Consider the following 12247-nt stretch of genomic DNA (forward strand, 5'->3'; position numbering starts at 1 on the left):
GGGGGCGATCTGACTGTCTAAAGGGGGCCGATCTGACTGTCTAAAGGGGGCCGATCTGACTGTCTAAAGGGGGGGGATCTGACCGTCTAAAGGGGGGCCGGTCTGACCGTCTGAAGGGGGGCCGATCTGACCATCTAAAGGGGGGCTGATCTGACCGTCTGAAGGGGGGCCGATCTGACCATCTAAAGGGGGGCCGATCTGACCGTCTAAAGGGGGGGGATCTGACCGTCTAAAGGGGGGGGGATCTGACTGTCTAAAGGGGGCCGATCTGACTGTCTAAAGGGGGCCGATCTGACTGTCTAAAGGGGGGGGATCTGACCGTCTAAAGGGGGGCCGGTCTGACCGTCTGAAGGGGGGCCGATCTGACCATCTAAAGGGGGGCTGATCTGACCGTCTGAAGGGGGGCCGATCTGACCATCTAAAGGGGGGCCGATCTGACCGTCTAAAGGGGGGGGGATCTGACCGTCTAAAGGGGGGGGGATCTGACCGTCTAAAGGGGGGCCGATCTGACCGTCTAAAGGGGGGCCGGTCTGACCGTCTGAAGGGGGGCCGATCTGACCGTCTAAAGGGGGGCCGATCTGACCGTCTAAAGGGGGGCGATCTGACCGTCTAAAGGGGGGCAAGGCAATGACCACACGTCACGTGACTCAGCACCACAAGTGACAAAATGTCTTGTTTATCTGTTTCTTTATTTTGTTAATATTTATAATTTTCAAGACAGAACACGAAGCGAGGGCGACAATGGGCATCCAAAAATTATTAGGGACCGAGCACTGAAATGTGAGGACCCTATTGTAATTGGTCAGTTTATTATTATTCTCTTTCTTCCGGAATATGAATCGCCTTTTTGGGGCCTTTACCATATTCTAAAACTCACCATTTTTGGAATATACATAAATCTCAGCTGAAATTTACGTATTCTAGAAATCTAACACTTCTAAATCTAAAGTTTTTTTTTATCTTGGTCAGAACCAAATAATCATCAGGTCACTCTGCTCGGGCCAGTTCATCACTGCTGGCAGCTTTCATTTATCTGGTTTTAAGAGTTAATTTCTTATTTTAAGTGTTCAACACTTGATCTGGTTTTTAGACTAAACACCTTTTTTGCAGTGCAGAGAAGTAAGACTTTTTTGGCTTCATGCACCACAGAACAATATTCATAGGAATGAACCAGGATCCGCCTTTAACATATCAAGTTCTCTTTACACATTCATGTCACAATATATATAACGGTTTGGAGGACTTCCTGCCTATCAAAAAGTAATAAAAGTCTTCGTCATATGATGATTTAATTTGATCTATTTATATCTATTATATTATATAAATGCATATCATATCTATGCAACCACAGCGGCAAAAATAAAACATTAATAAACAGCTAAATTGCCCATCAAAAAGAGCAATTGTGCTGATGCTCCGGCAACTTTAGCCTTTAGCAAAGCATCGTGTCTTTACCGTCTAAACTGCACAAATGGCTGCATTTACAGTCGTACACTTAATAACTTATGTGTCGTTTTTTGGTAATTTTATGTCTTTTTGTGACTTATTTTAGTCATTTTGTGTCTTTTTTTTTGTAATTTTGTGTCTCTTTTGGTCATTTGAGTCTTTTTTTTAGTCATTTTGTGACTTTTTTAGTCCTTTAGTCCAACATAAAATGTGATTTAAATCCTTTTTTAATCCTTTTTTTTCTAAACTGCACAAATGGCTGCATTTACAGTCGTACACTTAATAACTTAAACAACTTAAAGATAACATGGTGGAAAACATTTAGTGCCAACAACATTCTCCTGTCTCCTTCCTGTTCTCCTCAGATATGAGAAGGAATTATGTGATTATAATAAGATGCTTCCTGATGATTATCAAACATTGAATGGTGACCTGACTCTGAACTACTAAGAACTATGCTAATGCTTCAAGCTGTTATGTGAGATGCTCCTAATAACTCTACTGACGCTCCTTCACTCTTCACAAGTGTATTTAGTTGTCTCTGATTACTGTGTTTAAATGTTGTAACTTGTCACTTTTTATGCTGCTTTCTTGGCCAGCTCTCTCTTGGAAAAGAGATTCTTTAATCTCAACGTCAATGTAGTTATTCAGGCAGCCATTATCTCATGTCACAAATATTTTGGAAGTAAGTTTCACAAAAAATGATTTAAAAAAATGGACATATAAGGTACAAATGTTTTGTGTTTTTTTCTTTCGCTTTGACAACTGAAGCTGCAGCATCTTGGCATATTTGGGTTAATTAATCTTTTAAAATAAAACATGGAACCTTTCCAATAATCTGCATGTTTTCATGCTAAGATAATAGATTTTATTTGTTTTGCATTTTACATTTCAGCAATCTCAAAGAGCTAAATAGAGAATCGTGTGTTTGAAGGAAGAGAATGAAAGCAATGAGCAGAAAGAAGTGTTGGCTTGGTTTCCTATTAGATCTAATTCCACTAAACCCTAAGCTCGTCTGTCTCAAATCCGACCTCTGACCTCGAAACCTTTACAGCGTCTGACGTCGTAGTGGGATTCTCTCCCCGGATACGTTCAGCCTGACAACACGTCATATCCTCCTGCTGCCTCATCTCTACAACCACGTCTATTCCGCTGTCTCCCTGAGGTTTCTTATTCTTTTTCCCTGTTAAAAGGGTTGTTTTTTTAATATAATTTTTATCCCATGATTTTTGTAACCCATTTATTTTTCACCCAGTGCCAATTGCCTATAGCATGATCCTGGGCGCTGCCTTGCCTTACCAAGATGGAAAAAAAACTTTAGATTTAGAAGTGTTAGATCATTTATCTTGTTTTAAGAGTTAATTTATTATTTTAAGTGTTCAACATGCTTATTTCTAGATTTAATAATCTTAATTTAAGAAATCTTGTCAAGGTAAATTATCTGTCCATGCAGCAAGATCATTTCCCTCAGATTTACTGTTTGATCTGGTTTTTGGACCTTTTTTGCAGTGTGAACTAGATCATTCTCCAATAGATGAGCAGTTAGCAGACCGCTTCTTGTCACCTGACAGGTGGAGTTTCCCCGGTAGGATCACGTTATTCCCACCAGTTCTTCCTCCCCCCCATCAGGCGCCCCGACCAACCAGACGGAGGCACTATAGCGACCAGGATCAATGTTTTTGTGAGAGGTCCCTGTAAGGAGAAAACATGCAAACTCCACACAGAAAGGCCCTTTTGCCGACCCCAACCAGACATGGAGGTGGTGAACACAATCAGTGATTAGGGGGGACACGCCTCCAACACCCACTGCGTCCCTGGTGGGAATCGAACCCAGGACCTTAGCTGTGAGGCGACATCGTGCCCCCTGTTAAAAGGATTTTTTGAGGAGTTTTCCCTGGCCGCTGTGAGGGTCTAACGACAGGTCGTACCATGTAGTCTGTGAAGAACTTTGAGGCAAATCTGTGATTTTGGGCTATATAAATAAAATTGATTTGACTTGACTTGGTAAACAACAGTGCTATTCCCATCCATCCATCCATTCTCGTCTGCTTATCCGGGGCCGGGTCGCGGGGGCAGCAGGCTAAGCAGGGCATTCCAGATGTCCCTCTCCCAGCCACAACGTCCAGCTCCTCCTGGGGGACCGCCTGGAATTTAAATCCTGTACATTAAATGTTGTACCTAAGTGAATGATAACAACCTCTTCTATGATGGAAACTCCACATTTCTTCAACCTTTACTAAATATTAATATGGTAATTTGGTTATAATGAATAAGGTAATTATCAATCAGTCTTCCACATTGATAGTTTAGTAACTTTATGGGACTCCATCCATTGTCCTCCGCTTATCCGGGGCCGAGTCGCGGGGGCAGCAGGCTAAGCAGGACATTCCAGACGTCCCTCTCCCCAGCCACAACGTCCAGCTCCTCCTGGACCCCGAGGCGTTCCCAGGCCAGGAGAGAGATATAATCCCTCCCCCGTGTTCTGGGTCTTCCCCGGGGCCTCCTACCAGTTGGACCTGGAACTCCTCTAACAGGAGGCGCCCGGGAGGATCCTTACTAGATGCCCAAACCTCCTCAGCTGACTCCTTTAGAGGAGAAGGAGCAGCAGCTCTACTCCGAGCTCCCTCCGGATGTCTGAGCTCCTCCCCCTATCTCTAAGGCTGAGCCCAGCCCCCCTACGGAGGAAGCTCATTTCAGCCGCTTAAAAGTAATTATAAATTTAAAAAAACATTAAATGTGTTGATGTATGTTTCCCAGCAGGATGGGGACATTCGTGACCCTGGCAGAAGTGTTGGAGGCCCGGGGTTCACCGCTGGACGAGGACGAGGTCTGGTGTCTGCTGCTCGCCACCACCGACGCCTTAATGGACATCTCCAAAAAAGGTAACAACCAGGTCCCAGTTCCTCCCAGTCCCACCTGTTCACCTGGTGCTCCCTTCCCTCCAACCTGCTCACTCAACCAGTGCAAGAGAACAAAGAAGACCGCTCTCAGTTGGTAGATGTTACCAGTTTCTGTTATGTTTGTGTCCAGGTTCAGGTAACATGTGCAGTATGCTGAGCCCGGGCTCGGTGCTGCTGTCAGCCAATGGGAGTCTGGCCTTCAAGAGCTGTGCCCGATATGAAGATCTGGCCTCGTTCACAGCTCCAGAGGCCCAGCAGGGTCATTCTGCCTCCACCAGGACGGGAGCCGAAAAGGTTGGAAACCTCTGATAGCTCCTCTGCTAATATAGAAGTAGACGGTGCCATGGATACATCTTTATCCTCACACATGCTTTATCGCCTGTTTGGTTCTAAATGGGACCCTCATTTACTAAATGAACATCATGCTGTATTAAAGAAGAGTAGAAACTAGTGATTTAGACCAGGGATGGGCAACTGGAGGCCCGGGGGCCACATAAGGCCCGCACCCTCACTTGAAGTGGCCCTCAGTACAACTACATGCATTTGAGCATGAAATCTTAAAAGTGCAGTGTAAAAATGCACAAAATTACTTCTTTTAATTAATGTTGGTCTGCTGTTCTTGCACTGATAAAAAAAGGAAATCACAGTAAGTGGTTATTTTTTATTTGCTTCAAAGTTTTTGTATTCCTATATATACTGTTAAACATGCATTAGAGCATGAAATATGTGAAGTTACTGCACTGTAAACATATTTAAAATTGCAGTTTCATCATACCTAGTTAAATGCATGCTCCTATATGTGGCCCTGTGGTAGTGTTGATAAAAAAAAACTGTGGCCCCCTGCAGCATTTAACTTGCCCATCCCTGATTTAGACCATAGTCATGATTAGGAAAAACGTTCCCGAGGTAATAAATCCTTGTAGTTTACTGTCCATATTCAGAATTCAGAATTGAATGTTTAAATGTCTCCTTGTCCTGCTGTCTGTCCTCAGATGGTGGTGTACTCACTGGGAATGACTCTTTATTGGTGCGTTGATTATCATCTACCTCAAAACCAGGTACTGTCCTCCTGTTTATCTCTTGCTCAGACTAATTATTGTGTATTCTTGGTACTTGTGCACCATCCATATTGCTGTTATTATTCCCCCCCAGCCGGTCCAGCTGAGTGCAGAGCTGGAGGGTCTTCTGCTCAGCATGTGTGAGGACGTAGTAATCAGGAGGACAGACCTGCTGACGGTGCTAGAGACCTGTGAGCTTCACCACAGAGCCGCCATGCTGCCTCCGGCCGAACGCCTCATCAGGCAGCTGGTAGAAGACGTCTACCAGAACTCAGTGAGTCAATGGATGAGGGGATATAGTTATTGTTGTTATTTGTTGTTGCTTTCTCTCATTGTTGTTGTTGATTTACTTTAGAATTTTTGTATATTTCTTGGGGAGGTGCTGCCATCAACATATGGCTGCCAACATCATATGGCTGCCATCTCCGGAGCCATATAAAGTCTATGAGAAACGCTATATCTTCCAAGCCACTTAGAAGGTCAATCTTGTTGTCAAAATCTACATTTTCTGGGTCAAAGAATCATTTAAAGAAAAAAAAATTAAATTACGTAAAAACATGGCGAAAATCAATATATCTATTTTTTACCAAAAAAAGAAAAAAAATATTTTAAAAAGAAACAAAACTACCAAAAAAGACAGAAAATTACTAAAAAAAAGGAATTAAAGGGGCCTTCCACACACAACACGGCCAACATCATATGGCTGCCATCTCCGGAGCCATATAAAGTCTATGAGAAACGCTATATCTTCCAAGCCACTTAGAAGGTCAATCTTGTTGTCAAAATCTACATTTTCTGGGTCAAAGAATCATTTAAAGAAAAAAAAATTAAATTACGTAAAAACATGGCGAAAATGAACATATCTATTTTTACCAAAAAAAGAAAAAAAATATTTTAAAAAGAAACAAAATTACCAAAAAAGACAGAAAATTACTTAAAAAAAAGGAATTAAAGGGGCCTTCCACACACAACACGGCCAACATCATATGGCTGCCATCTCCGGAGCCATATAAAGTCTATGAGAAACGCTATATCTTCCAAGCCACTTAGAAGGTCAATGTTGTTGTCAAAATCTACATTTTCTGTGCCAAAGAATCATTTAAAGAAAAAAAAAAAATTACGTAAAAACATGGCGAAAATGAACATATCTATTTGATCAAATAATCATCTAGTCATATTCTCAATAACTTTAAATGATTCTTTGACCCAGAAAATGTAGATTTTGACACCAAGATTGACCTTCTAAGTGACTTGGAAGATATATTGGTTCTCATAGACTTTATATGGGTGGCATCTCTGATCCACAATCTTGATGAAGTGGCTCCTACCAAAAATTGAAACCTATGGTGATAGAGAGCATGTGAGGAAAAAATGTGGTGCTTTTATCCGGTGTGTCCCCTTTCTTCTCAAATCTGGTCCTAAGCCGCCTGACTAATAGTGATGATTTGGGTTCAGCTTTTTAGGTGAAGTCCTGTTTGGTTTTGAGTGGAACTTTTGTCTTGTTTCCTTTAACTGGACTGTGATGTCTCTGCAGGTTGATCATGTTTCCATGGCTGATAACGGATCCCGGCTGACAGACCGCAGTCAAATGATCCGGGACAGATTACACAGTGAGAAGCTCATCCCTTCTGTCTCACTTTCATTACAAGTTCATTTTTTTTCTGTCTGCTACAGCAAAAAACAGCAAAAGAAGTCAAAAGCATGAGAAAAAAGATGAAGTCAAGTTTGCTAACATAAACATTAATTAGCTAGCCTAGCTTTCGTCAGAGCCATGCTAGCCATTTTCTCCTTCTTCCAGCCATTAGTCCATGCTAAGCTAACCACATGCTGGTTGAAGCTTATTTAGCGTACAGACATGAGGGACATATTCATTTAATCTTACTTTAACCCTTTGATGCCCAACATGGTCTAAAATGACCCTCATTCATTCCCTTCATGTTATTTAATGCTGCTGTGTGTTTCTGTGCTCTATCTTTTGATATCAACTTATTTTATGATTGAATATTCCAAGTATTCTTTAAATATCTTGTTTTTGATAACAACAGATCATCATTTCCATTTTGCCTCTTATACTTTATGAAGAAAACAAGTTTTTGTATTATCACATAGCTAACTACTTGGCTAAGTAGCTTGCTAAGCTAAATACTTAGCCAAGAAGTTAGCTTAGCAAGCTACTTAGCAAAATACTTATCCAAGAAGTTAGTTAAGTAGTTAGCATAGCAAGCTTCTTAGCCAAGAAGTTAGCTAAGTAGTTAGCTTAGCAAGCTTCTTAGCCAAGAAGTTAGCTAAGTAGTTAGCTTAGCAATCTTCTTAGCCAAGAAGTTAGCTAAGTAGTTAGCTTAGAAAGCTACTTAGCTAAATACTTAGCCAATAAGTTAGCTAAGTAGTTAGCGTAGCAAGCTTCTTAGCCAAGAAGTTAGCTAAGTAGTTAGCATAGCAAGCTTCTTAGCCAAGAAGTTAGCTAAGTAGTTAGCATAGCAAGCTTCCTAGCCAAGAAGTTAGCTAAGTAGTTAGCTTAGCAAGCTACTTAGCTGAAGAATGGATATGGGTAATTTTTGACCCATGTTGTGCATTAGAAGAGTAGTGACACAAAAAGGGATTTTATTAAAAAAATGAATAAAGGAAAACATAAAATAAGAATGTATGATGATCAAAAACAAACTAATTGAGGAAAATCTGGAATACTGAATGATTAAAATGATTTATTGCAAAGATATAGAATATAAAAACTCACTTTAGACCATGTTGTGCATCAAAGGGTTGAGCAAGTTATAGACTGTTAGCATGGCATGTTGTGAAGCTATAATGCTGCTATGTGGCTTTTGTTTTTTTCAGGAGGCTCTTTTAGTAACTCAACATGGGCGCTAAAGAAGAAGATTTCTAGAACTTTCTCTGGAGCGTCTTATCCATGCGAGCCCACTCGGTATGAAGCATTACCTTCTAACAGAATAAGCAAATAATACTTTTTAATATACCCATTTACAGAATTGTAGCACAGTAAAAAGACAGTATAAAATCAACCAAATTCAAGTTATCTTGCTGAAATATAAAAACAATGGGAGGGAAGTGAAAAGATACTGCTGGGAAGAGAAAAACCCCAGAGGAGAACGAGATGAAATCTGTGATGTTTGAGTGACGGATCCTATTTTCTATCAGAGTGAAAATGATGAAGTGATTGTTGCAGGATTGCCTCTGGAGGCCGACACCGGGAGAGTTTCTGCAGCTGGCAGCAGCTGAGCAGAAACCCCTGCAGTCCCTTCATGGACGCAAACCGCAACGCCAACTCAAGATCCCTCGCACAGTTTGACTCCTCCATGAGTCTGAGTGACAAGAAATTAAAGGTAGGCCAGATTTAATATGTTATACAATATATTAACCCTTTGATGCACAACATGGGTCTAAAGCAGGGGTCTCAAACTCAAATTACCTGGGGTATCAAAATGACCAAAAAAACACACTAAATTACTAAAAAAGGACACAAAACGACGGAAAAAACACTAAATTGCTTAAAAAAGACACAAAATGACTGAAAAAAACACTTAATTACTTAAAAAAAAGACACAAAATGACCAAAAAAACACTAAATTACTTTTAAAAAAAGACACAAAATGACCAAAAAATACACAGAATAACTGAAAAAGACAAAATGACAGAAAAAAACTAAATTACTTAAAGAAGAAACAAAATGACTGAAAAAAACACTAAATTACTTAAAAAAAGACCGAAATGACCAAAAAACCACTAAATTACTTTAAAAAAAGACACAAAGTGACCAAAAAATACACAGAATTACCGAAAAAGACACAAAATGACAGAAAAAAACTAAATTACTGAAAGAAGAAACAAAATGACCAAAAGAAGACACAGAATTACCAAAAAAAGAAAAAAAAAATGTTTTTAAAAGAAACAAAATTACCAAAAAAGACAGAAAATTACTAAAAAAAGACAGAAAATTACCCAAAAAAAAGTAATTAAAGGGACCTTCCACACAAACTCACATTAAACTTTCATATCAAGGTGGGGGCCACAAAATATCGTCACGAGGGCCGCAATTGGCCCGCGGGCCGCGGGTTTGAGACCCCTGGTCTAAAGTGACCCGACTAAGTTTTTATATTCTATATCTTTGCAATAAAATAATTTCATACTTCAGTGTTCCAGGTTTTTCTCAAATAACTTGTTTTTGATCATCAAACATCCTAATTTTTTCTTTTCATTTCTTACTTTTTGAATGAAACCCCTTTTTTTATCACTACGCTTCTAATGCACAAGGTCATTTTTGACCCATGTTGTGCATCAGTCCAGTGGTTCCCAACCTTTTTCTTGAGGGACCCACATTTTTACCATTGTAAACCTGGGCGACCCCCCATTGTCCATTGCTTCTATGAAGCCGAACTGAATGTGACTTTCATGGTAGCCTCTCTTTTTCTTTTTGAGATATTCAGCATTCTCGTCTCCCTGACGCTTCGCCATTTTCCCATTAGCTCGGTGTTTCTGTTGCTAGGTGAGGTTACCACTAGGTGAGGTTACCGCTAGGTGAGGTTACCTCTAGGTGAGGTTACTGCTAGGTGAGGTTACCCCTAGGTGAGGTTACCGCTAGGTGAGGTTACCACTAGGTGAGGTTACCGCTAGGTGAGGTTACCTCTAGGTGAGGTTACCGTTAGGTGAGGTTACCGCTGGGTGAGGTTACCCCTAGGTGAGGTTACCGCTAGGTGAGGTTACCGCTAGGTGAGGTTATTGCTGGGTGAGGTTACCGCTAGGTGAGGTTACCTCTAGGTGAGGTTACCGCTAGGTGGGGTTACCCCTAGGTGAGGTTACCGCTAGGTGAGGTTACCGCTAGGTGAGGTTATTGCTAGGTGAGGTTACCGCTAGGTGAGGTTACCGCTAGGTGAGGTTACCCCTTGGTGAGGTTACAGCTAGGTGAGGTTACCGCTAGGTGAGGTTACCGCTAGGTGAGGTTACCGCTAGGTGAGGTTACCGCTAGGTGAGGTTACCTCTAGGTGAGGTTACCGCTAGGTGGGGTTACCCCTAGGTGAGGTTACCGCTAGGTGAGGTTATTGCTAGGTGAGGTTACCGCTAGGTGAGGTTACCGCTAGGTGAGGTTACCCCTTGGTGAGGTTACAGCTAGGTGAGGTTACCGCTAGGTGAGGTTACCCCTAGGTGAGGTTACAGCTAGGTGAGGTTACCACTAGGTGAGGTTACCACTAGGTGAGGTTACCATTAGGTGAGGTTACCACTAGGTGAGGTTACCACTAGGTGAGGTTACCATTAGGTGAGGTTACCACTAGGTGAGGTTACCTCTAGGTGAGGTTACCGCTAGGTGAGGTTACTGCTAGGTGAGGTTACCTCTAGGTGAGGTTACTGCTAGGTGAGGTTACCTCTAGGTGAGGTTACTGCTAGGTGAGGTTACTGCTAGGTGAGGTTACCTCTAGGTGAGGTTACTGCTAGGTGAGGTTACCACTAGGTGAGGTTACCATTAGGTGAGGTTACCACTAGGTGAGGTTACCTCTAGGTGAGGTTACTGCTAGGTGAGGTTACCTCTAGGTGAGGTTACTGCTAGGTGAGGTTACTGCTAGGTGAGGTTACCTCTAGGTGAGGTTACTGCTAGGCGAGGTTACCGCTAGGTGAGGTTATTGCTGGGTGAGGTTACCGCTAGGTGAGGTTACCTCTAGGTGAGGTTACCGCTAGGTGGGGTTACCCCTAGGTGAGGTTACCGCTAGGTGAGGTTACCGCTAGGTGAGGTTATTGCTAGGTGAGGTTACCGCTAGGTGAGGTTACCGCTAGGTGAGGTTACCCCTTGGTGAGGTTACAGCTAGGTGAGGTTACCGCTAGGTGAGGTTACCGCTAGGTGAGGTTACCCCTAGGTGAGGTTACAGCTAGGTGAGGTTACCACTAGGTGAGGTTACCACTAGGTGAGGTTACCATTAAGTGAGGTTACCACTAGGTGAGGTTACCATTAGGTGAGGTTACCACTAGGTGAGGTTACCTCTAGGTGAGGTTACCGCTAGGTGAGGTTACTGCTAGGTGAGGTTACCTCTAGGTGAGGTTACTGCTACGTGAGGTTACTGCTAGGTGAGGTTACCTCTAGGTGAGGTTACTGCTAGGTGAGGTTACCACTAGGTGAGGTTACCTGTGTTTTCTCCTTATAAAATATGAAAAGAAAAATGGATACAATGATCTGTTTTAATGAAAAAAGATATTGAAACACACAGCGAGTATGAAATAACATGGGGAATGAATGAGGATCATTTTTGACCCATGTTGTGCATCAAAGGGTTAATGTAATATAATGTACATATATATATATATATATATATATATATATATATATGTTGTGATGGGGGAGTTAACAGTATTGTCTTGTCTTCTAATGCAGGAAATGGGTCCGGAGTTTATCAGGATGTCAGATGAGCCTCCTGTTGTCTTGGAGCTGCCTGGATCCATTGTGGTGAGTTCTTGAAACAGTAAAACACTGTCAAATTGTATGAGAAATTAATAAAAAATTAATCACCATAGTAGACACTTCTAATTACTGTAAAACAAGGAATAGTAACAACATTTTTGGAGAAAAAAAACTGTAGAAAGCACACAGTTTTACTGTAAAAATATAAAATTCTCAGGTAAAATTAATGGATGAACACTAGTGTTGGGACAACGAAGCTTCATGAAGCATTTCCTTTATTTTTTGACCCCACTAGATGGAGGTCTTGGCTTTAAAAAAAAAGTCTTCATCAATGGTGATTGAGTGTGTTTTCAGCCTTTTGTTGAACAAAGAGCGCCATCTCTTGGGCTCCGTAAATGAAGAAAATGCTTCATGAAGCTTCGTTCTCCCAACACTAATAAATA

The 12247-nt window shown here is 41.6% G+C and overlaps 1 protein-coding gene across 1 annotated transcript in view; it reads left to right on the forward strand.

Moving 5' to 3' along the window:
• The first annotated feature begins 4145 nt into the window (after positions 1-4145).
• frmpd2 (FERM and PDZ domain containing 2) overlaps positions 4146-12247 on the forward strand; it is a 38071-nt gene continuing 29969 nt past the window's right edge. The window contains exons 1-8 of the mRNA XM_059325031.1: positions 4146-4328; positions 4477-4640; positions 5339-5404; positions 5499-5678; positions 6939-7014; positions 8240-8327; positions 8589-8745; positions 11778-11849. Of these exons, the coding sequence (XP_059181014.1) occupies positions 4193-4328; positions 4477-4640; positions 5339-5404; positions 5499-5678; positions 6939-7014; positions 8240-8327; positions 8589-8745; positions 11778-11849 (939 nt within the window). The 5' untranslated portion in view covers positions 4146-4192. The remainder of the gene's footprint in view (positions 4329-4476; positions 4641-5338; positions 5405-5498; positions 5679-6938; positions 7015-8239; positions 8328-8588; positions 8746-11777; positions 11850-12247) is intronic.

The sequence above is a fragment of the Centropristis striata genome, chromosome 21 (genome assembly GCF_030273125.1).
Source record: "Centropristis striata isolate RG_2023a ecotype Rhode Island chromosome 21, C.striata_1.0, whole genome shotgun sequence".
Lineage (NCBI taxonomy): Eukaryota > Metazoa > Chordata > Actinopteri > Perciformes > Serranidae > Centropristis > Centropristis striata.